The sequence below is a fragment of the Diabrotica undecimpunctata genome, chromosome 2 (genome assembly GCF_040954645.1).
Source record: "Diabrotica undecimpunctata isolate CICGRU chromosome 2, icDiaUnde3, whole genome shotgun sequence".
Classification (NCBI taxonomy): Eukaryota; Metazoa; Arthropoda; class Insecta; order Coleoptera; family Chrysomelidae; genus Diabrotica; species Diabrotica undecimpunctata.
The window spans coordinates 119123601-119145798 of record NC_092804.1 but is presented as its reverse complement, the minus strand read 5'-3'; the positions used below and the strand labels follow the sequence as shown (position 1 = coordinate 119145798).

The 22198-nt window shown below is 31.7% G+C and overlaps 1 protein-coding gene across 6 annotated transcripts in view; it reads right to left on the bottom strand.

Moving 5' to 3' along the window:
* Window positions 1-22198, bottom strand: part of LOC140434818 (antichymotrypsin-2-like) — a 169184-nt gene that overhangs the window by 13166 nt on the left and 133820 nt on the right. Inside the window, exon 4 of one of the 6 annotated variants that reach the window (XM_072523358.1) lies at window positions 8633-9060. The exons of 2 other annotated variants lie outside the window; for them this stretch is intronic. In XM_072523358.1, coding sequence (XP_072379459.1) covers window positions 8924-9060 — 137 coding nt within the window. In that variant the 3' untranslated portion in view covers window positions 8633-8923. Of the gene's footprint in view, window positions 1-8632; window positions 9061-11004; window positions 11261-19856; window positions 20091-20398; window positions 20548-22198 lie in introns of those variants that run through there. 3 more of the 6 variants (XM_072523357.1, XM_072523368.1, XM_072523369.1) reach the window with 3 other exon arrangements.

Below are 22198 nucleotides of genomic sequence, written 5' to 3'. Positions count from 1 at the left end.
ATAAACTTTTAATATATGGCGGTAATGTTATATACACTCTGCCCAAAATTATTGCACCATCTTAAAGTACAATAAGTTTGAAGCTATTTTTCTTCTTAACGGATGATTGGATTTTGATTATGTTTTTCACATTATAGGTCTATTTATTAACGTTTATAAAATATCAACGTTTCACCCGTATACGGGTTGTAAAGAGGAAGTTGTGTTTTTTTTTAGAAATAAAGTTGTGTATTTGTCAACACCTTGTGGAATAAACTAGAAAGAAACGCTACATTTTGTTAATATTTTGACATATTTTAATCCTTTCTTAAGATTTTCGTGAAAAGACTTTCTATTGTCAAAGATTATACAGAACTTTAAATGTAACAAGTTTTTATTAACATTTAAAGTAAAGAAAACACTACTTAGATAAACTTTATTGACATTTAATATAAATAAAGCCGAAGAAAATATAACCTGAATAATCTTTAACAAATCTCTCTTCCAAAAATACTTAATAACGATTATTTTCACCTATACATCTAATTATTTCTACACACATATTTAAAATCAAGCGGCGTATTTGGTCTTGATCAATCAAATTCCAAACTTCTCTCGCCATTACTTCTATTTCGTCAAGTGAGACATGTGATGGTTGTCGACTCCTGAGTTGGCGATCAATAATATAGCACAAAGTCTCTATAGGATTTAGATCAGGGCTGCATCGTGGCCAGTTCATGGTTTGTATTCCAACCTCGCCCAAATAATCACGGACCACATGTGCAACATGTGGTCGAGCATTATCATGCAATAAAAAAAATGATTTTCAGTAGTAATATCCCTAGGACATTGATAACAGACGAGATAATTTTATGACAATAGAAAGCTCGTTCCTTGGTAACAGCACGAAACCGAAGGCTGAGTGCTGTTACCAAGCAACGAGCTTGAGAAATTTGTCATGAAATTATGAGGCATTCATCAATGTGCGAGGGATATTCGGCGGATAATTTTTCGAAAAAAAAAATCATAACTCAACATAACGAAACATTTATTTATTAAAAGTACAGTTAGTGAAAGTACAATTATTAAAATTTAAGTTAATATTAGAAACGTGACATTTTGAAATTTATTTGGATGAAGTTGTCAAACTCGATCGTGTTGTCATAGGGATTGAAAATTGCACTGAATGCAATTATCAGTCTAATGTTGACATGATTGGGTGAAATTGTTCCACATGACACAAAATGACGAAATTTGAATGGTGGTTAGAACAGTCGAAAAATTATCTATATAAGAAGCATTAGAAAGCCACATAGTTAGACAAAATGTCTGTAATATACCTTTCACTTATTAAAGTACCTTTTCATGTTTCAATAGATATTCCTACCCAAACCGTAACAGATCCTCTATTGAATAAACTACATAATAGGCCCTATGTTGCACTGTGCATAACGTCCTCTTGGCGTAGAATAACTCTCACATTATGTCTGAGGTATGTAAGCAATACCTCGAGTCATCAGTGAACAACACGTGCTCCCAGTCATCAATCAATTTTGGAGAGTAGAAAATTACGTAATGCTTTGAACGTACTTTTCTTTTTCGGTAATAGATATCGAGATGATTTTTTTACAAAAATGTTAAGATGCGGCTATCTTGAAATATGTTTTTAATACATTTCACAGGGTGTTGCAAAATTAGAAACAAAAACACAACTTTATTTTTACACCCTATATATATATATATATATATATATATATATATATATATTTATTCAACCGATTATACAGACCCGAAACGCATAGGTATACCGACGTTACCAGTCCAAAATTGACGTTACCAGACCCGCAAAAGGGTCTGACAACGTTTTCTTCGTTATTTACATATCATATGCATCCCCGTACATGTCACTAAATTTTTAGAGAATTTTATTTGGGACTGGTATGACGGTTACACACCACATTATACACAGTTTTAGTTCAAATGATAATTGTGAAGAGGGAGCGCAGTTCATTTCTGTATATCGTATATAATTTAAATTCCTTCTTACAACCTCTAAGACCTTCTCAGGCCCAAAAAATGGCAACGCTGTATGTTAGTAGTTACTGTTATTTAAATATTTTTAAAGGTATCAAATATCAAATCATTACTCATCCGTACATACTACAGACTATCGACACGTTTTTAGATCCTACGTTGTTAAAACGATTATTATAGGCACATTCGAAACGATTAGATAAAGTAATTATATAATATACTTACTTGCTGTCATATACTTTTTATTTTTAATTTATAAGACTTACTTATTTAAGAAGACAAAAAAAACGCATCAACCTCTCAGGGTTATTAGCGTTACAATAGGGAATCCTTTAGGGAATGAAACAGTTTTTGGAGGACACTGTTCCCATTGAAGGCACTTTTAAGTGAGGTCGGGATGCAATGTTTCTTTCGTTCACTTTTATATTTATCGTGTTTTACAGATAAGTCAGAGTTGAAAATTTCACAAATTGGCTTGTTTCTTCTCTTCAGCAAGCATTCGTGTGTGATTTTCGTATATCCGATACACAAACGTGTCACTATCACTTGTTCTCTTCACTTCCTTGATTTTGATTTCCATGGTTGTCCACTTTCGTTTATTCCTAGTAATTTACTTGGGGTACTTTTCATTTGTCTTGCCAAGTTCTTGTAATCTTGTTTGAAATGAGTTTTTATCTGTGTGTATCGTAATATTAAATATTCTTGATTTTGGATTACTTGTAGCATTTTTAACTGGCGCGTCAACATTTTCGTTTCCTTTTATTCCTTTATGTGACGGGACCCACAAAAATTTCAACTCAGTGTTTTCGTCTAGGATTCTTTTAAGCTCTATTTTAATGAAAAGTAGAAGGGGATAGTTGCAATAAAGCTGTTGTATGGCTTTAAGCGAACTAAGAGAGTCACTGATTATTATCCTTTTTTGCTTATTTTCCTGATGTATGTGAATAATAGCTTGTAAGATGGCAAATAATTCAGCAAAGAAAATAGTGGTGATGTCTGGTAATTTAAAAGAGGCTGAGAATTGTTTTGAGTACACAGCAGCTCCTACTCCTTCGTCGTTTTCACACCACTATTTGAATTTATTATATGATGGAATTCTTGCTGTATGATAGTTGTTAAGGTTTCTGCTTTGTTGAATTGTGCTAGGCTAAGATCGGATTTAGGTAAAGGTATTGTCCAAGGTGACGGGATGGGAGTGAAGGATAGGTCATAGTTATTTGGGAATTGAAAATTGGTGTTGACTAAATGTTTTTATACTGTGATAAAAGGGAGGATCTGTTCGAGAAGTTGAATCAAATTTAGTTTAGAAACGGTCAGCAAATACATTGTGAATTACAAGTTTTTTTTGGTTTGCCGAAACTGCAGCGGCATAACATAGACTTAGGTATTGCCTTCTGTGGGAGATAGGGAGTTCTTCAGATTCACAACAAAGGCTTTAAATCGGGCTAGAATGGTAGGCCCCAAGAGAAATTTAAATAGCTATATTGTGAATAGTATCTAAAGTTTTAAGTAGTGTTTTTTTGGCCAAATTGTATACAGTAGACCCGTAATCTAATTCTGAGTGAATTATAGCTCTGTATATGTGAAGTAAGCATGAGTTGTCGGCTCCTCAGTTCTTAAAAGCAAGTGATCGTAGTAAATTTATCCTAGGTTGGCAGGATTTCTTCAGGTATTGTATAATTGATTTCTACGTTAGTTTACGATCAAAAATCATTAATGAGAATTTAATTGAGTGTTCAAAGAAATTTTCTCTTGTAGTTTAATCTCTGTTATTCTCAGATGCATAGATGGCTCAGATGGATATTATGATTCTTTTAGAAGTTCTCTATCATTTTGCTTTTATAAAACTTGCGTTCTAAGTCCTATATTGTATTGTGGTCATTAAAGTTGCCAACGAGAAATAAAATTGAAATTGTGGTCATTAAAATTGAAAAATATTTGTTGCAAGTTTTTAAATTTAAAAGGTTTATGGAACGGTAGATTTATTCATAAAATTGTTAATTTCAATTATTCGTAAAATATGGTTGTTCCCAACTTATTTTTTTACAGCTCAAATTGTGTAGTATTATAACTTACCTATAAAATTCTAAATGGGTTTTTTGGGTGTGGCCCATAAATCGAGCAATTTGATCCATTTCATCATTTTCAAAACTGGTTAACTGTAAAATGGTTGCTATTTGTTTTCGGAACCTGGTACTTGTTAACAGTTCTGGATTTTTTGCACCACATTTCTGTGAAAATTTTCTTAAAAGAGGTACAGCACTTATCCATCTATCGTTTGACCCAGGATAAGCAAAAACATATTTATTCGTTTTTGGAATGATTTCTGTTGTCCTCCGTTCTTAATTTCTTTGCACCTTGTTTTATAAAGTTCTTATTTTACACTCACATTAATAAATTTTATATTCATATTGCATTTTAAATATACTAAGGAAAAACGTTTCAATTCAAAAAGAAAATTCTTTATTAAAATATTATGAAAATTCAAGATGATATTAATAGTGACCAAAATTAATTAAACATATATTATGTATTTTATTTAGATAATGCCAGCAAAACCCTAAAATATGAATAGGACTATATCTTTAACTATTATATAAAATGCCTTTATTTACATTATTTGCATATTAAACATATTTTTAAATATCAATATAATAGTTTTTAGGGATAAATTTCAGATGTTTTTCGCAGTATGACACGCATAAATACACAATTTTTCTTTTATTGGTTTTTGAATGGAGCCGGAAAAGTATATTTATAAAAACATAAACAGTTATCACTCCAAGTTTCACTGCTGTGTATTTAATGCACAAATCATATGTTCAAGCGATTGCAATTTGAGCTTGTTGGTTAAAATAAACTAAAAATACCTATTGAAATTTAATATTTAAAAAATTTTAAGGAACGACTTGACCTTAAACTTGATTTATATTTGAGAAATAAATTGCGAAATAACGGGAATTTCTGTTTATAGTAACTAAACCTAAAATTGCTGTTCTTTGCGTTTCTTAAATAAATATTGTAGTTAATATTATTAACTCTATTTTTATTAAAAAGTACGTTTACAGAAATAAGCGCCTATAAATGTGTTAATAAAACGATTGTATATACCGTAATTAATCTATATTAATTGCAATTGATGGCAACTTGTATGCCTGCCATTTGGAGTAAACAAATCCTTTCAGAAGGTAAGAAGTAAACCACAAAACGCACACTACCAATCATTTTAGCGCCAAAAAATTTGGCAACATTGCGGGGACTGGGTCCGTCCAGTGAATGATACTTTTTCATATATAAGGGTCTGGGAAAACGGTTAAGTTTGTTGGGTCTGGTAAAGATTGTTTACTATCTTAAATTTTTTTTTTATAAATTTTTTTACCCCTCTCAAGTTCCCTTGAACTAATACAATAAAACCACCTAAAAAATACAATATATACTTCTTTTAACATTATATTTCAACTGGGTCTTAGGTGGTCTGTTAAGTATCTTGGGACTGGTAGAGATAGTTGAATCAATATATATATATATATATATATATATATATATATATATATATATATATATATATATATATATATAAACCTGGACATTTCTCAAAAAACATTAATATAGTAATTAATTAGAAATGTACCTAAAATCATGGTCCATTGAAGGTGGTGTGTTATTTTTGGAGAGTAGTAGGTATATATTACCTAAAATCAAGATTGTATAAGTATTTTATATATAGCGCTGTGTTTCAATTTTTGATGTTTTTTAATCTTTCTTCTTCTTCATCATCTTTATAAGCAATTCTGCTTGTCCATTGGCAGATTAATACCTCTATGGAAGGTTGTCACTCCATTTTTTGCGCGGTCGTCCGATATTTCTTCTGTCGATTGGTGACTTATCTCTTGCTATTTTTGACGACACGGGTCTCCTCCATTCAGCTTATGTGGTTATCTCATTTTTTTTTCTATTTTGTGTTCATTCATTTATACACCGTAAGTTACACTTTCTTCTAATGTCTTCACTTCTCTTTCGATCTCTCAGCGTATTTCCTGTAATTCTTCTCAGTAATCTCATCTCTGCCGTTTCCAGTAGCCTTTACATTGTGACTGTTTTGGGTCTTGTTTCTAAGGCGTATGTCATTATTGGTCTTAAACTGGCTTTATAAATTTTGGACTTCATCTCAGTGTCAATGTGTCTATAAGGGAATAAAATTACCTGGAATACCTGGCAATTTTATTTTATTTTTATTACTTGTTCAATACTGATGCCATCAATTTTTATTTTACATCTGATAAAAGTTGTTTTGGTTTTCTAAAATGAGATTGTCATATTAAATTCTTTTGCTCTTAAATTAAACCCGTGGACCAGTCTTTGCAGACTATCTTCATTTTGGGCTATCAATATTGCGTCGCCTGCGTAACAGAGCATTTTGATTTCTTTGTTTCCCATTCGGTATCTTCTTCCTTTGTTAACGGTTTTGATGATTTTATCCATGATCAAATTAAAGAGCATGGGGCTCAATAAACCCCCTTGTTCTTCCGCTGCCTGTTTCTATAGGTTCTATAAGTTGTCCTCAATTCTGACTTCCATTTTGTTGTTTTGGTAGATGTTATCGATAGCTTTTATAATATTTAGGAGAACTTGTCTATTATACAGAAGATGGCTTACATCTTTGAGTCTTACTCTGTTAAACGCTTTCTTTAGGTCAGTCAGATACAGAAATGATAGTCTATTATACTCCAGTGATTTCTCAACAATTTGCTTTATAACAAATATTGCATCTATACACGATCTTCCACTACGAAAACCCTGTTGTTCGTCTGCCAAATTTATCCTCAGATTTATTAGCACTTGCAAAATTTTATTTTCAAGTTTTAGCGTAGTATTTAACAAGTTTATAAAACTGTAGTTTTGGGGCTGTTTTTTACCTCCTTTTTTTAAACAGTAGAATTAGTTCGCTCGTTCTTCATTCTTCCGGTATTTTATTGTGTTTTATAATTTTATTAATTAATGTTGTTAATTGTTCTGTTATTGCTGCTCCACAATATTTCAGCAACTCGTTTGGTATCCCGTCTTTACCTGCTGCTTTTCTGTTCTTCAGATTTTCAAGTTTTTTTTTGAACTTCCTGTACGTTCATATTAAGTTCTTTATTTGTGGTAATTTCTGGTGTTTCCGGTTCTAGCGTCGTTTGTTCTTTCTCTGCATATAGCTTTTTTAGGTAGTCAATCCACGTATCTTTTTGTATGTGTTTTGGCTCTATTAGTTCCTTTACCTCCGTTCTTTGTTCTCTTATGAAGCGCCATATTTCCTTTTGCAGACCGTAAAAATCATGTTCTATTTCTTTTAAGAAGCATTCCCAGTGATCATTTTTTATTTTTCTTACAAGTGCATGTGTTTCGTTTCTAGTTGTCTTGTAATTATGGTATGCCTCTTGTATTTTAGTTGACATGTAACGCCTTGGGAACGATTTATTTTTATTTTCATTTATTTCATCAAGAACTTCCTTGGCCGAGGCTAAGATATTAGACTTAATTTTTGCCCAGCTTTCTTCCACTCCATCACTTTGTGTGATATATGTATTTCTGCTGTTTTCGGTTATTCTTTTTTGGAATAGGTATCTTGTGGAGTCATCCTGTAAGCTTTTAACTTTTATCTTTGTGGTGTATTCTGGTGTTTTGTTATAACATGTATGTGTTTTCATTCGGATTTTGCACAATCTCAATTTATGATCGCTTCCTATTTCTGCTGATGTTAGTTCTTTTACATCCAAGATTTGAGAGGGTTGTAATTCTATTCGATAGAATATAGTCTATCATAGATCTTTGTCCTCTACTGTTTTTAAAAGGGTATTTGTATTGTTCTTTGTGAGGGAAAAATGTATTATTAATAAGTATCTCGTTTATGTTGCAGATGTCCGTCAGAAGGTCTATGTTTTCATTTCTGATATTTTCGTTATATCGCTGTTTTATTCCTGGACCTATATCATTGCCAATACGGGCGTTAAAATCACCCATAATGATTGGATATTCATCATTTGGGATCTCATTTACAACAGTCTGAAGGTGTTCGTAAATGTTTTAATGCTGCAATGAATTATAAATTAATTTTAGTCCATCTGTTTCACAAATATAAGAAACAAACATCAAGTGTATTCAGTATCTTGCGTATTATTTTTATTTTATTTGGTATTTTAAAATATCATGTATTGCTGTCTGAGAAGCGAATGTGGCCTCTTTGGCTCCAATAATTAGTTCATTTTAAATAAGATTATTATTTTTAAAAAATGTTTTAGTAGATGAAGTACTTGCAGTCGCTGTTACCGATGTGCCAGTTTGCAAGGTTAACACACTTGCACCTGGATTGCCTATTTTTCTTTTAGTCTCCTACTTACCACCAAGAAAAGTATTGTTATAGTGTATTGTCTTCTCCGTCATTTGTTAACATTATTGATTTTGTTACGGTTGAAGTAGTTTGCTCAATTTTGTTTCTCTTGTAGTAAAAGGCAACAAGTTTATGATTATCTGAAATTATTGGAATTACTGACCAGAGTCTAGACAACAACACATAACGCCGTATTGCTGGTTGCCTATAAAAACACAAAAAACGTTCAAAGATAAACAAAATAAATAGTCCAATGGAATAAATTTAGTTTAATTTTAAATAATTCTTTTATTCCTACCCGCAGACGAGAGTAAACAGCAGTTTCCAATGTACTTTTGTATTTAAAAAATTAGGTAATTTAAAATACAAACATTTTCTTTAAAATTAAAATAACGATTCACAGTATACAAAGCGACCTTTCATGGATTACTTAAAAAATATTGTCTATTCTGTATTAAAAAATGTATTATGCCCATTTTAAAAATTATCAGCTAAATTTATAGACCAAAGAAAATTGTTTTAACAAATAGATATTACATATTAGAAATTGTTGACTCTTCCTGCGAATAATGTAACACCCGAATCGTTATCTCTAATGTAATAGAAGAATGGGTGGTCTGCGGTAAAGTCGACTACTGGGCCCAAGTACTCTACGGCCGACAGAAGCACAAATCCAACTGAAAAAGAAATTGTTATACTTGTTAAGAAACAAATTAAAAACTGGAGATAAATACAAAAATATATGCAGTTTAAACAAAATTTAAGCGTTATAATTATATACCTTATACCGTCAGCAGAGTTAAAACAATACCACTATAGTTTTAGTAATTAATTAAGGGAGCTCGGAAAAAAATAGTAGGTACCTTACGTTATTGTATTTTTTAACACCACAAGATTTTTTAACTGTTAGTTTCACTTTTCAAAATTTTCACGACGCATACTTAAAATCAAGCGGCAGATTTGGTCTTTATCATTTTGTACTCCAAACCTCTCTTACCATAACGTTTATTTCGTTAAGTGAGAAATGTGGAGTTGGCGATCAATAATATAGCACAAATTCTCTATGGGATCTAGATCAGGGATGTAGCGTGGCCAGTTTATGGTTTGTATTCTAACCTCGTTTAAATAATCACTTAACACTCGTACAACGTGTGGTCGAGCATTATCATGCATTAAAAATAAATGCATGAGAGCAACTGTGGCCCCCATTACCCAGTGGATCCATGTTTAAATTTATTTCAGATGTCCAGGACATGAAAAAGAAAAACAGATAAGGGTTCGTGGACGTTCAAAGGGGCGCTAGATTGCTGACTAATGAAATTGGTATCAGAAAAGCAGCTCTTTAACGTAATATCTGCTATAAAACATTTCAGAGAAAATTAAAGATTATAAACTTGCAATGTCCGGCAAAATTAGGTAGACGTATTTGTTGTATAATCGAATAAGAAAAAAAATGGCTGCACATCTTATTAAGCATTCCAACATGTTTAATCGGGATGACAATTTTGTGGCTTTATCTATAGGTAAAGCATCGTTTTAATCACCGGAAACAGCTAGCTGAAAAAAACTGACTAAAGGGTTTTTTAAAATGAAATTCTACTATTAGGATCTATACGAACTCCCCTAAACACCAGAAGCCAACCCAGATTTGCCTCAATCAAAGTTAAACAGAACTTTGTGATAATGATGAATGAGGATTATGACAATATTTGAAAGAATGAATTGAGGTATCGGTGCACTAAATGTTAAATTTGAGCACATTCTAAACGTTCGGGTGCAGAGAACCCTTAACTATATTTTTGTGACTTTTGTTTGGATTAGCAGAATTAGAGTTTTTCACCATTTTGTTCTTAATCTTAGAAATTATCCTTACTTTAACTATTAAAATAACTGGTGGCTCCCTTTAGAGCATGATGAAGCAATAGGAGCCAAATCCTTTTTTAATGTTTTTTATTAAACTATATTATAATAAGTGGTATTTAAAAAATGTCCAAACAAAAAATATGCATGTAAACCTTTCCATACCAATACCTAAATTTGTTTAAAGGCTAATATTATGGTTAAAACAATTATTTCCTTAGATGATTCCCATTTTCCCATATTCTCTATCTCTCTAAATATATGCAATATATCTAAATATATGCACTATTATGCTTTCCTTTCATTCTTCTGGTATTCCTACATATTAAAGTTTAATATTATTGACTAGTTTTGTATACTCGTATTCCTCCACGATTATTTGTCCACCGTATTTAATTACTTTGTTTAATTTTTATGTGGATTCTGCGTTATTTGAATTCTAAGCTTTCTTGTTTCTTACTTATTCTTTCATGACGTAAGCATGTCTATCATTTGTGGTATCGTTAGTTAATTGTTCTGTTGTTTTTATTTAGTTTTAAATAGCTTTGCATAGATTTTTTTATATATTTTATTATGTTTTATCTATAGGTGATTTTGGTTGAATGGTTTCGTTTATTTTCTGTTTTATTTCTCTAGGTACATTTATGTGTTAATAAATAAAAACTTACATGGGAATATTATTTGTTTGCACATTGTTTGTTAGAAAACTCCATAGATATATTTAGAGACAATTTTTGTCTCCCTCAATAAAACTCATGTGGTCTCAGTGTTTTATTTATTTATTGGATACCTAATTATTTAAAATCATAACTACATAATATTATTACATTTTTCTGTTAAGTCTAATTATTTAAAATGTATACGTGGCTAATTTAATTTTTTAGATTTTGTTAAAACGTCCGGCAAATAAAGTTACTCCTTTGTTATTTTCGCGTATGTAGAAGTAGAATGGATGGTCTGCCTGGAAAGTAAATTTCGGTGGTCGGTAGATTGGAGCTGACATAAAAGCTATACCAACTGAAAAAATTACAGTAGAGATTAAAATTTAAAATATTTAAACAGATCCCAATAACTATGATAATTACAAACTATTCATGTCTACAGCCCCCTATTATTTCTATAATATAATTACCAGAATAAGAATTTAAAATAATTTTTAATGAATAACAATTAACTGTAAATTTAATACAAAATGTTATTACAAAAAAAGGTTCAGCAAGCGGTAGTATAGACTAACGCGAAACTTTATATTAATCAACAAAATTGCTGTTTTTACTACTTTTTTACAATTTCACAATATTTTAATTTTTATTTAGCAGCAGTTTTTGTTGATGTATATTTTTATGCTTTTTACACGCTGAACCATCTATATTCTGCAAGATGTCTAATTGAAAGGATCTTCCAGATAAGAGAGCGTTAACAAGATGAATAGGAGAAGAATGCACCACTTGACAACCGGGATATGCCATGTATCACAAACAAGCCAGAGGATTTTGACCAACCAAGACGAATCTGGACCACACTGAACATAATCAGAACAAAATGTAGCAGGTGCTTTGACTCAAATTTTAGGTAGGGCAAAATACCCTCTCAAAAGTACGATTGTGGTGCTGAAAGACAAACCGTTAAACATCTAGTGGAAGAATGCCCGATAAGATCCTGTATTATGTATAAAAAAACTAAACTGTAATATAATATAATAAATAAATTTATAATTTCGTATTTGACCTAACTTTGTTTTATGCCTAGATGCAGTTATTATTTTTAATTTATTATCTGTAATATTAACTAATTCATTCACAAGTTAGTATCTTTAATGTTAACCAAGCTATTTGCTATTTAACATTGCAATAATTTTTAATCTTTACATGACAAGGAAATATTTCAAAACGCATACAGTTGCAAACACAAGGTTTATTATTTTAGTTTTTTTAACCAGATTCAATTTCTGTCCACCTATTTGGGTAAAGACTCTCCAAACCACATGGATGACCATTGGAAGGAAAATACTGCAGTAGGTGGCCGCTGCTGTTCGAACTCAACATATCCCTCAAGTTTAATAACAATATGTACAACTGAAACTAGCAACCAGCCACTAAATTTTGCAAGTTTGTATAACTACTTAAAGACAACTTCAGAAGGTATAAGTATTATTAAAATTTTTTTTTTGTAAAGCTATGGGCAAGATTTGCTCTGATAATAATTTTATATTTTTTTATGTATAATAACTATAAATAGTTACGTCTTAGTTTATTTGTCCCAATCAAACTCATTTTTCAGATTTACTTCGTCAAAACGTTTTCATACCTGAAAAACTCAGCTAGACCAGGTATAATAATTGATTCCCAAAGAAACTGCTGATGAAATTTGCTCTAAACTTTTTTATTCCGATTTTGATCTTGATTTCCTAAAAGTAATCATTTGTGAATGTTAATCATTGTTTCAAGATATACATATTTGTCTACTCGTTTGACATTGGTTTCGTTTATTAGAAGATTCTTATAAATTGTGTCTACTTGACGTTCATTGTTAGACGGTATTCTTTTTCATCCTATGCTATTCTGGTCACCAGTCCCTCAAGATCTTTAATATTTTTGGTTAAGATTACAGTGTCATCTGCACGTTATCTTTGTTCTTACGTTGTCTTTGTTGTTTCACCATATTGAGCATAACGTATCGTCATTTATCCACTCCTATTTTCTCCTTGTATAAATCTTTTGTATTCCTTTCCACAATTTCAGTAGACAATGTTTTAGTCAATCTCAGTGCTCGTCAATAAAGTTAATGCCTATGTTTAGTGTATAAGTTCTGCATAGTTCTTATACAGTTTGTGTTGAAGGAATTCTTTTAACTTAGTTTTTTAAGCTTGCTTGTGTCTACTGCAGGAATTCTTTGCTGTCTTTTTATATTTTAAAATAGGACCCTGGCAATAATCTGAGGTTACGTCTGCTCTAGGATATGCTTTCACGATTTTAACAGCAAGACGGTATATTTCATTTATCATCATATAGTCTATCTGATATCTAACTACTTTTTCCGAGGTATCTGCGGGTAAAGCCATGTGTAGACGCGTTTGTTTTTCTGCTTTTGGCAAAATTGCGATAGGCAGTCCCAATCTCGTTGCGATTTCCAGACCATAGCTTTCTACATACTTTCCATTTTGCCTCTTTCTAATCTCTGTATTAAGATCACCTAGGACTGTCGTGATTTCCCTATTCTTCACTGTATTTTTTATCGTTAGTAGAATACATTTTACGGGTACGAACATTTAAACGTTTAAAAGATATAATTTCAGTAGTTTTTAGCAGTTTTAACTAAAATAAAAGATTTTGTAAAAATAAAACGGAACAATTCTAAAAAACCAGAAAGAATTTAAATAAACAGACTATGTGCAGGTCAATCAGATGCAATAACGGATTAAACTTTCTTAAATCAATTAATAAACCTTGGTGGGGATCGGACGTTGAACTAAGTTTATTATTTTATAAAGCTTACATACGATCTATTTTAGTTTACGCAAGTGTTTTGTATGGATCAGCAAGTAATGTACTACTAAACAAAATCATTGTTTTACAGAACTCAGCCGTACGAATATGTTTAGGAGCCATGAGATCCACTACAGTACAAGCTTTATATTTGGAAGCCTTGGAACCTCCCTTAAATATAAGACGAAGGTTTTTGTCCAAAAAATATTTAATGAAAGTATACTTACTGAACTCATCTCTATACGAAAAGATAGTCACTTTGAATTGTCATGACCTGGCAAATAAATATTGTCAAAAAAAAAAGAAATCTCCCTTACTTTGCGAAGCGTATAGTCAAAATATAGCACTTTTTAAAAATATAGATAGAGCGAACTACATATTTAAAAACCACTCTTCTTTCTTTTTACGTACAGATATTATTGTACCAAATTATAGTGAAAATATATGTTTAAAGAAAAATATTGTTCTATCTATAACAAACAAATACAAAGAGGCAGTAGCTCTATAAACAGATGCGTCTAAATCTCCAGATGGAACCGGATGCGCTTTTTTTTATATCATCGGGACATATAGAAAAAAAGTTGAAACTGAACCCGGAAACTTCGATTTATACTGCAGAGGCTATTGCAATATATGAAGCTTTATTATATGTAGCTGAAGTTGATTTTGCCCATATTATAATTTCGTCGGACTCCTTAGCAGTGTTAAAATCCATTGGTAAATATGGACCATTAAACTTACAAGACTGCCCATATATTTATAGAATTAAACATATTATTCAAACTCGTTTAACCAAAGGAATCAATGTACATTTTCTCTGGGTTAAAGCACATGCAGGATTTGAACATAATAAATATGTCGACTTATTAGCCAAAGAAAGCATTTCAACCGATACTGGTATTCTACATAAAGTAACGCTTTCTGATAGTATTGTTTCTTGCAAGTCAACATTGCTTCGAGAGTGGAGCTACCAGTGGAAGAAATACCCTTTTGTGAACCAAAATAGATACTCGATAATTCAGCCATATATTCCCAAATTTCCTTGGTACAAGTCTTTTAGAACTTCCAGGAGGCACATGACTTCCATTATTAGAATACGAAGGCAGAGTTTAACGAGCATTGGACGGTGAAACACCATCCCAGCTGTTTAAAAACTCACAGTCATGTAGGTTTAACTAGGCAAATAGTTGACAGACGACGATAAGAGCGCAACAAAGCATCAACGAGCTGTATTTAGGTTAATTACGCACTGTACGCGTAAAGGCATATTGTAAGAGTACCTACCCAAAAGCGAGTTACAGGAAATATTAATCTGAAACGGCCCAAAAAAGAAATATCCCGCGTAAGGTGTTAGCTTCAGTTGACAGATCTAGGAAAGCTGGTTTTATGAAATAGTGGCGAAGAAGAACGGCAAGGCAACTGGTTCGTGTCTTAGTAAAGTTAAGCTTTATCTTGAAGAATAAAGATATACCAATGTGTCTAAAACGTAGAGTTTATAACAAATGTATCTTGCCTGTAACTACATATGGACTGGAGACCATGGCCTTTATAAAGAAAACCTTAGAGCAGATCAGTAAAACCCAAAGAGCGATTAAGAGGGCCACGCTAGGGATTAATTTGAGAGACAGGATTCGAAATATCGACATTCGTGAAAGAACAAAGATTACTGATGTCGCAGAACGTATAGCAAGGCTTAAGTGGCAATGGGTTGGACAAGTTTCCCGAGATAATCCCGAAAAATGGACACAGAGATTAACAAAATAAAGACCAAGAGACAACAGACGAGGAGTGGACAGACCACAGAAGGGGTGGGAAGATGATATCAAACAAGACGCAGGCAAACAGTGGATGAGAATTGCCTAGAGTAGAAATCAGTGGAAGCAAATGGAAGAAGTATTGTCCTGCAGTGGATGAATACAGGCTGAAGAAGAAGAAGAAGAAGAAGTTGTCCCTTACGCGATAAGGCGTTAGATTGGGAAAGGCACCCAGACAACTTACAGGATAGTCCTCATGAGTGGACTGTTAGAACGAAAAAATTACCCTCGTCTATAAAAACTCCGACCTGTCGAAACATGCTTCGCACGAGGTTCCAAGAACATGACAATTTCGCAACTTATTCTTCTTAGGCTTCTTATTTGAAAATAATGAGAGGTTGCTAAAGCCTAAAGGAAGAAATCACAGAGTTGATAAGTGAAGTATGGACCAAAGAGTAAATACCAAAACAGTGGAGAAAAGCTCTGCTTTGCCTAATACACAAAAAAAGAAAATGTTACAGAATGTAAAAATTACAGCGGTACAGCATTAAAAGATACAACATATAAAGTTCTAGCTCAACTTATATTGATCAGAAATAGAATGAATGACAACATTAAGGCTAGCCCTCCACTTGCGATTTTTAGTCGGTCGACAAAACAATCGCTGTTGTAGAAAATCTAAAGGGTGCCTCCACTGCGATTTATAAATCACCATCATCATGACGTAGCGCTACAACCCTGGGTGGGTCTTGGCTGACTGTACAACTTTTTTCCAATTTGTTCGGTCTTCCATCAACCTAGGGTCAAATGGAATGTTCATTTTCCTGCCTTGGAGATCTGCTTGGATGTTATCTCTCCATCACATTCTGGGACGTACGAGTGGTTTTTTGCCTGTGTGAATCTCCCGCCATACCAGTTTTATAAGTCTCTCGTTATGCAGTCTGTGCACGTGGCCTGCCATCTTAGTCGCTGTGATTTAATTTCTTGGACAATCTCGGCGTCATTGTAGAGTGCTTTTAATTCGATATTACATATTTCGATTTATAAATCGTTTTATAAATCGCTGAATTATATCAGTATTCTAATGTATGACATCGATGCTACTTGTGTATTAGCTTTCTTGCTTTGGGTGAGAAGCAAACGACGAAAGCATGGTTATCGGATTCATGCGATAACAAATCAAAGATTTTTTAAAGGACCATTTTACATGTTATATAAAGATTTAAGTTGGCATCCTGAATTTTTATTTTACTACTGCCGCATGTTAAGAAGTAGTTTTGATGAATCAACTGCTCTGAATCGATATTACTCAACATGCCCCCAATATTTCCAGCACATTTCTCGTTGTCTGACATTTTAAAAAAATTGAAAATTAAATTTTCGTGAAGACACACCAGGCTTAGCTGGCTTCAGAATCGCGACTAAACAATCGTAAGTGGATGCATGTCTATGCTTGTCCGTATGATTCATTGTGGTAGGGCGACTATCGCGTCGCGGTAAAAAGAAGATTGCGTTTTCTTAATCGCTGTGATTATTAAGTCGCAAATGGATTTATTTGTATGGAAAACAATGTGTTCAATCTCTGCGACTAAATAATTTATTGCACAACTACAAATCGCAAGTGGAGGGCTAGCCTAAAGAAAACCTATTAGGGAGTTTTTGTAACTACCTAACGTAACGTATCTGCCTATACGTAAAGAACTAACGTATCGAAGAAGATGAACGTTAAATTGAGAGTTTTTGTTCTGCACGTAACGTAACGATGGTGTTGCCCTCACCGAATTAGTGATTAACTAATAAGTTGTCAGTGCCAGTCTTGTCCTTGTCATTTAACCCTATTTTTGATATTCAAAATAAATAACAAATATTGTTTTGAACAATTTTTAATTTTTGATATGGACGCGATATTAAATGTAGGTGCCTTTATTGATGATGAAGAAGACGAAGACATAGAAGATGCCCTTCTTCTCCACATCTTGCACGACTATACAGCCGCTTTAATTTTGATACCATTAAAAATATTTTTCGCTTTTGAATTAAGTAAAGTCGTTTTCTACTGCTTTCCATTATATATAAAAATCAAAACAAATATACGTAACCACAAATGTAAAAATACACATACCAGTGTACTTATGAAATGTGGATGTTGAAATTTTGGTAATCGTGTAAGATTCCCTTGTGCATTCGGTTACCTTCGGCTCGATAGGGATGCGTATGAACGTAACGTACCAGCCCGTTACGTTAGGTAATACGTATCTGGATACGTTAGTTCAACCATTAATGCGCATGCTTATATGTCAAAAAGATACGTTACGTATACGTATTTGCTTGCACAAAAACTCTCTATTAACTACCAAGCTGGTTTTAGAGCAAACAGATCAGTAAAAGACCAATTTTTTACATTTATAGAGATCCTGGCTAGTTTATATGAATTAAATCTCTCTAAATAAACATATTGTTTACTGATGTTCGACAAGCATATGACACAATAAACAGATATAAATATTGATCGACACATTAAAATATTTTGACTTTTCGGATAAAATAATACGTTTAACTAAATCGCTTTTCAATGAAACCAAAAGTCAAGTTATGATAGAAGGTCATGTCTCTAACAGCTTTAACATCACTAGAGGTCTACGAGAAGGTGACCACCCTGTCTACTGTATTTTTTAATCTAATACTGGAAATATATCTATTTTAATAACAATAAGACTAACAAAATTAAGATAAATTTATAAATGACTCAAGAGAATAACCAGGGAGTACGGGCTGCAAGTAATTAAAGAGAAAACAATGTATATGGAGATGAGGGGATATAATAAATATTTGGGACAGTTTTTAAAAGTATCTGCCCCAGACAAGGAATATAACTTTTATATAGTTAGACAGTTCGATTAATTGGGAGGAACGTTAACAAATAGAAATGAAGAAACTTAAGAAATCAAAAAAAGAATGGCTAAAGGTAGCAAAAGTGCTAAAACTTTAAACAATATGCTGAGATCAAAGAAAATATCAAAAAAACCAAAAAGAAGAATATATACAACGGTTATCTGACCAACGGTGCTTTATGTTAGCCAGACCAGCAAAAACATAGAAAACTGAAGCTAGATAAATTAGAGCGAAGATACTCAGAAGAATATATGGAGGCATTGGAGATGGGCATATCTGTAGAGGAAGAATAAATAATGAAATAATGCAAATATATAGACAACAAAAAATTTCAAATATTACGAAAGTTCAAATACTGAGCTCGGACACGTAGTTAGAATGCAGGAAAAAAGAGTCCTCAAAAAATTAATAAATGCTAAAGCTTCACAAAAAGGATAAGAGGACGACCACGAAGGAAACCTGACTACATATTACAAATTAATGGTAGGAATGATTTGAATTTTAACCAAGGTTGTTATGCATAATTTATCGATAAAATGGGAGAAGTAATACAAAAAAACTTTGCCAATTCCAATGAAAATCAGCCTAGAGCGAGAAGAAGCTTAAAGTGGGATATATTTTAAACATATTGTCAACAGGATAATTTAAAGAAGATTTAAATAATTCGAAAAATATTTTCTTAGTTTACAGAAGCACAAAAGAATGCACCAGGGATATGGAAAAAAACAAAAAAGAAAAAGCAATAGCACCTTTTATTTACAAACTAGATCATTTTTGCTTATAGATACAGTTTCTACAATAACTATAGATTTATATATCAATAAATGTAAGAAATCCATGTCTTAAACTAAAAAAAATTGTTGTAGTAAAGTAAAAACAGGAAATGTCCTCAAATGTCGAAAGTAAACGTATTGAAGATTGTCACTCATGAAATTTATGCATATTAATGCAGGCATTTTAATGATTGAAAGCTTTAAATGTAAGTAAGAGAGCTTTTGATGTGCAATTAATTCCTATAAATCTTTAAGCAGCTCTATGTTTATGATTTCTTTTAAATCTTTCTCTTAGCAGTGTAGATATCTGAGCTTAAGTCATCCCCTCCTTTTCCTCGTAACTGTCCTGTATAACACAGTTATTATAGTAAGGTCACTTCCATTCATTCGCATTACATAGACCACCAATCTCAAGCGGTTTCTTGTAATGGTTGTATGGTTATCTACATCAGTAAAAAGTCTAAAATTTCAAATTATATCGCTTTTTCCATAGATTATGTAGGCACTGGGCATATTATGGTTCGATAAAGTTTGCGTTTTATTGTTTTTGACACATTTGTCGATTTTAGATGAGGGCCTAGACCAAAGCAGCAGCGAATTTAAACTATGTCTACTAACTAACAAGTGAATGATTTAGTAGATGATTCTTTATTTATTATATTTGTTTTATCTTAATTAAGGTATAATTTTAATTTTATTAAAACACAAATTTCATATACACAGTTTATTAAAACTGTCATATAATGTCTGATAAGAATAATTGTATTTTTAAGATATACATTTTGTAATTATAAAAGTCTACTCTCAATTTAACTGTTAAATCTTCCGGCAAAAAGTGTTGCTCCAGAACTTTGATCTTTTATGTAGAATAGGAACGGATGATCTGCCTTAAAACCATATATTGGATCGGGTTCAACAAAGGTAGATTCCAAGATTATTCCAACTGTAAAACAGTTATAGGTACATAAAGTTATATACTTATATTATAGTTAAGACATGATGCAATGTTTTGGAGAAAGAAGTAAAGAGAAAGGGTAATATTCCAACTGTAAAACAGTTATAGTTACCTAAAGTTATGTACTTATATTACAGTTAAGATATCATGCAATGCTTTAGAAAAAGAAGTAAAGAGAAAAGGTGATTCCTTTAGAATTTTTTACTTTATTTTATTTTGAAACACATATTTCATATCAATAGTCTATTAAAATCGCTATAATAGGTATAATTAAATTTAAATTAAAAAAGATGTAACAATTTATTCTTATTTTATATATTAAACCTTCCGGCAAAAAGAGTTGCTCCAGAATTTTGATCTTTTATGTGGAACAGGAACGGGTGATCCGCTTTAAAGTTATATTGCGGATCAGGCTCGATAAAGGCGGAGTCCAGAGATATTCCAACTAAAAACGATTGAAAATTACATAACGTTTATATCATTAGATCGTATCATATTTAAGATTTATGGAATCTTAAATTCACACTCAAATACTAATCCAGTGAAGTAATGACAAAGCCAAATTATTTTGATCTATACAAAAAATAATAAATACTTCAATTTTATTTGTTATTAGCGTTCACAACGATACTAACTTAAAGAATGATTCGCCCTATTTTCGTATTCACGGTGTGCTTGTTTCTACAAAATTGTTTACCTTTCTGTATAACTTTGCCTATAATTTAATTAAAGAAGACATATTCCAGCTCCATCCCTGTCTAGTACAACATTAAAACATCAATAACAAAAACACTAATGAAAACCACACACACGAAGGTAGTTCGTAAATTAAAAAGAAAAACACAAACCTAATACATTCAAGCTCAAAGACAAGTTCCCAGTTATATGGCAAATGGGAAGAATAAGAAAGGATGAAAGCGTAGAGCGGACGAAACCGGTTCAAAAAGACATTCCCAGACCCGTCAACAGAAACAATCAGAACTTTATTAGATAATAATATAAAATATGTAAGAGCAGAAACGAAGTAAACAATTTATAAAGGGAAAATTCCCAGTGGTGGGCTATTTAACATAGTTTAATCCAAAAATTCTAGTGTGTAATTGGTATATTTGTAAAATTACTAAAGTAATGAAAAGATCTAAAAGGATTACAATTTTCAAAACGTTTTTATTCCTGTCAGCAGTGGCAAAAAAAAAATCCATCGCCCCCCCCCCCGCATAATTGGAAATTAAGCCCATGCAATTTGTGTAACAAAAACTTATTCATGCACTATTAATGCACTATTAATAATAATGATTGATGATTACATTATTACCATTATTACATAGCATTATTTTATGAGAGATAAAATTTTATTATTATATATTTGATAGACAACTTCACTTTCAATACTTATAAGAGCTACAGAAGATAACCATGCTTCTGACATTGTACTAAGTAGATATGATTTTAATAACTTAAGTTTAGCAAAGGACCTCCTTGAACTAGCGGTCGTGAGAAGTAAAGTTAAAAACAAGATATACGCATTATACACTTCTGGTATGGTATATATATATATATATATATATATATATATATATATATATATATATATATATATATATATATATATATATATATATTGTTATGATGTGTTTTTTGTTTGAATGATGAGCAATGAGTATTTTTAATAATATAGGGTTTTTATCGCGGTTCTCAAAGAATTAGTTTGTAAGTACTTTTTTAAATTATCTTTATTATAACTATTATGAAACACACATATATATCTAACCTAGTCAATGTAAATTTAAAATAAACTATCTTTAAATTGATATTCTTATAAAACTAATTAAATTCTATAGACAATCTAAAATTTAAACAAAACTATCTTCAAAATTGAAATTGTTATGACACTAACTAAATTATATTAACAAAATTTTGTACCTTTCTTTCACTGAATGCCTAAATGAACTATTTTCCACTAAGTATATAGATTCTAATCACCACTGAATGTCTTCGTACTTCAGTTATCCTTGTTTTTTGTGAAATTACTTTTTTCAATTATCAGCTTCTACCAATTTAAGATATATTTTTCTTTACCAGCATCTATACACCAC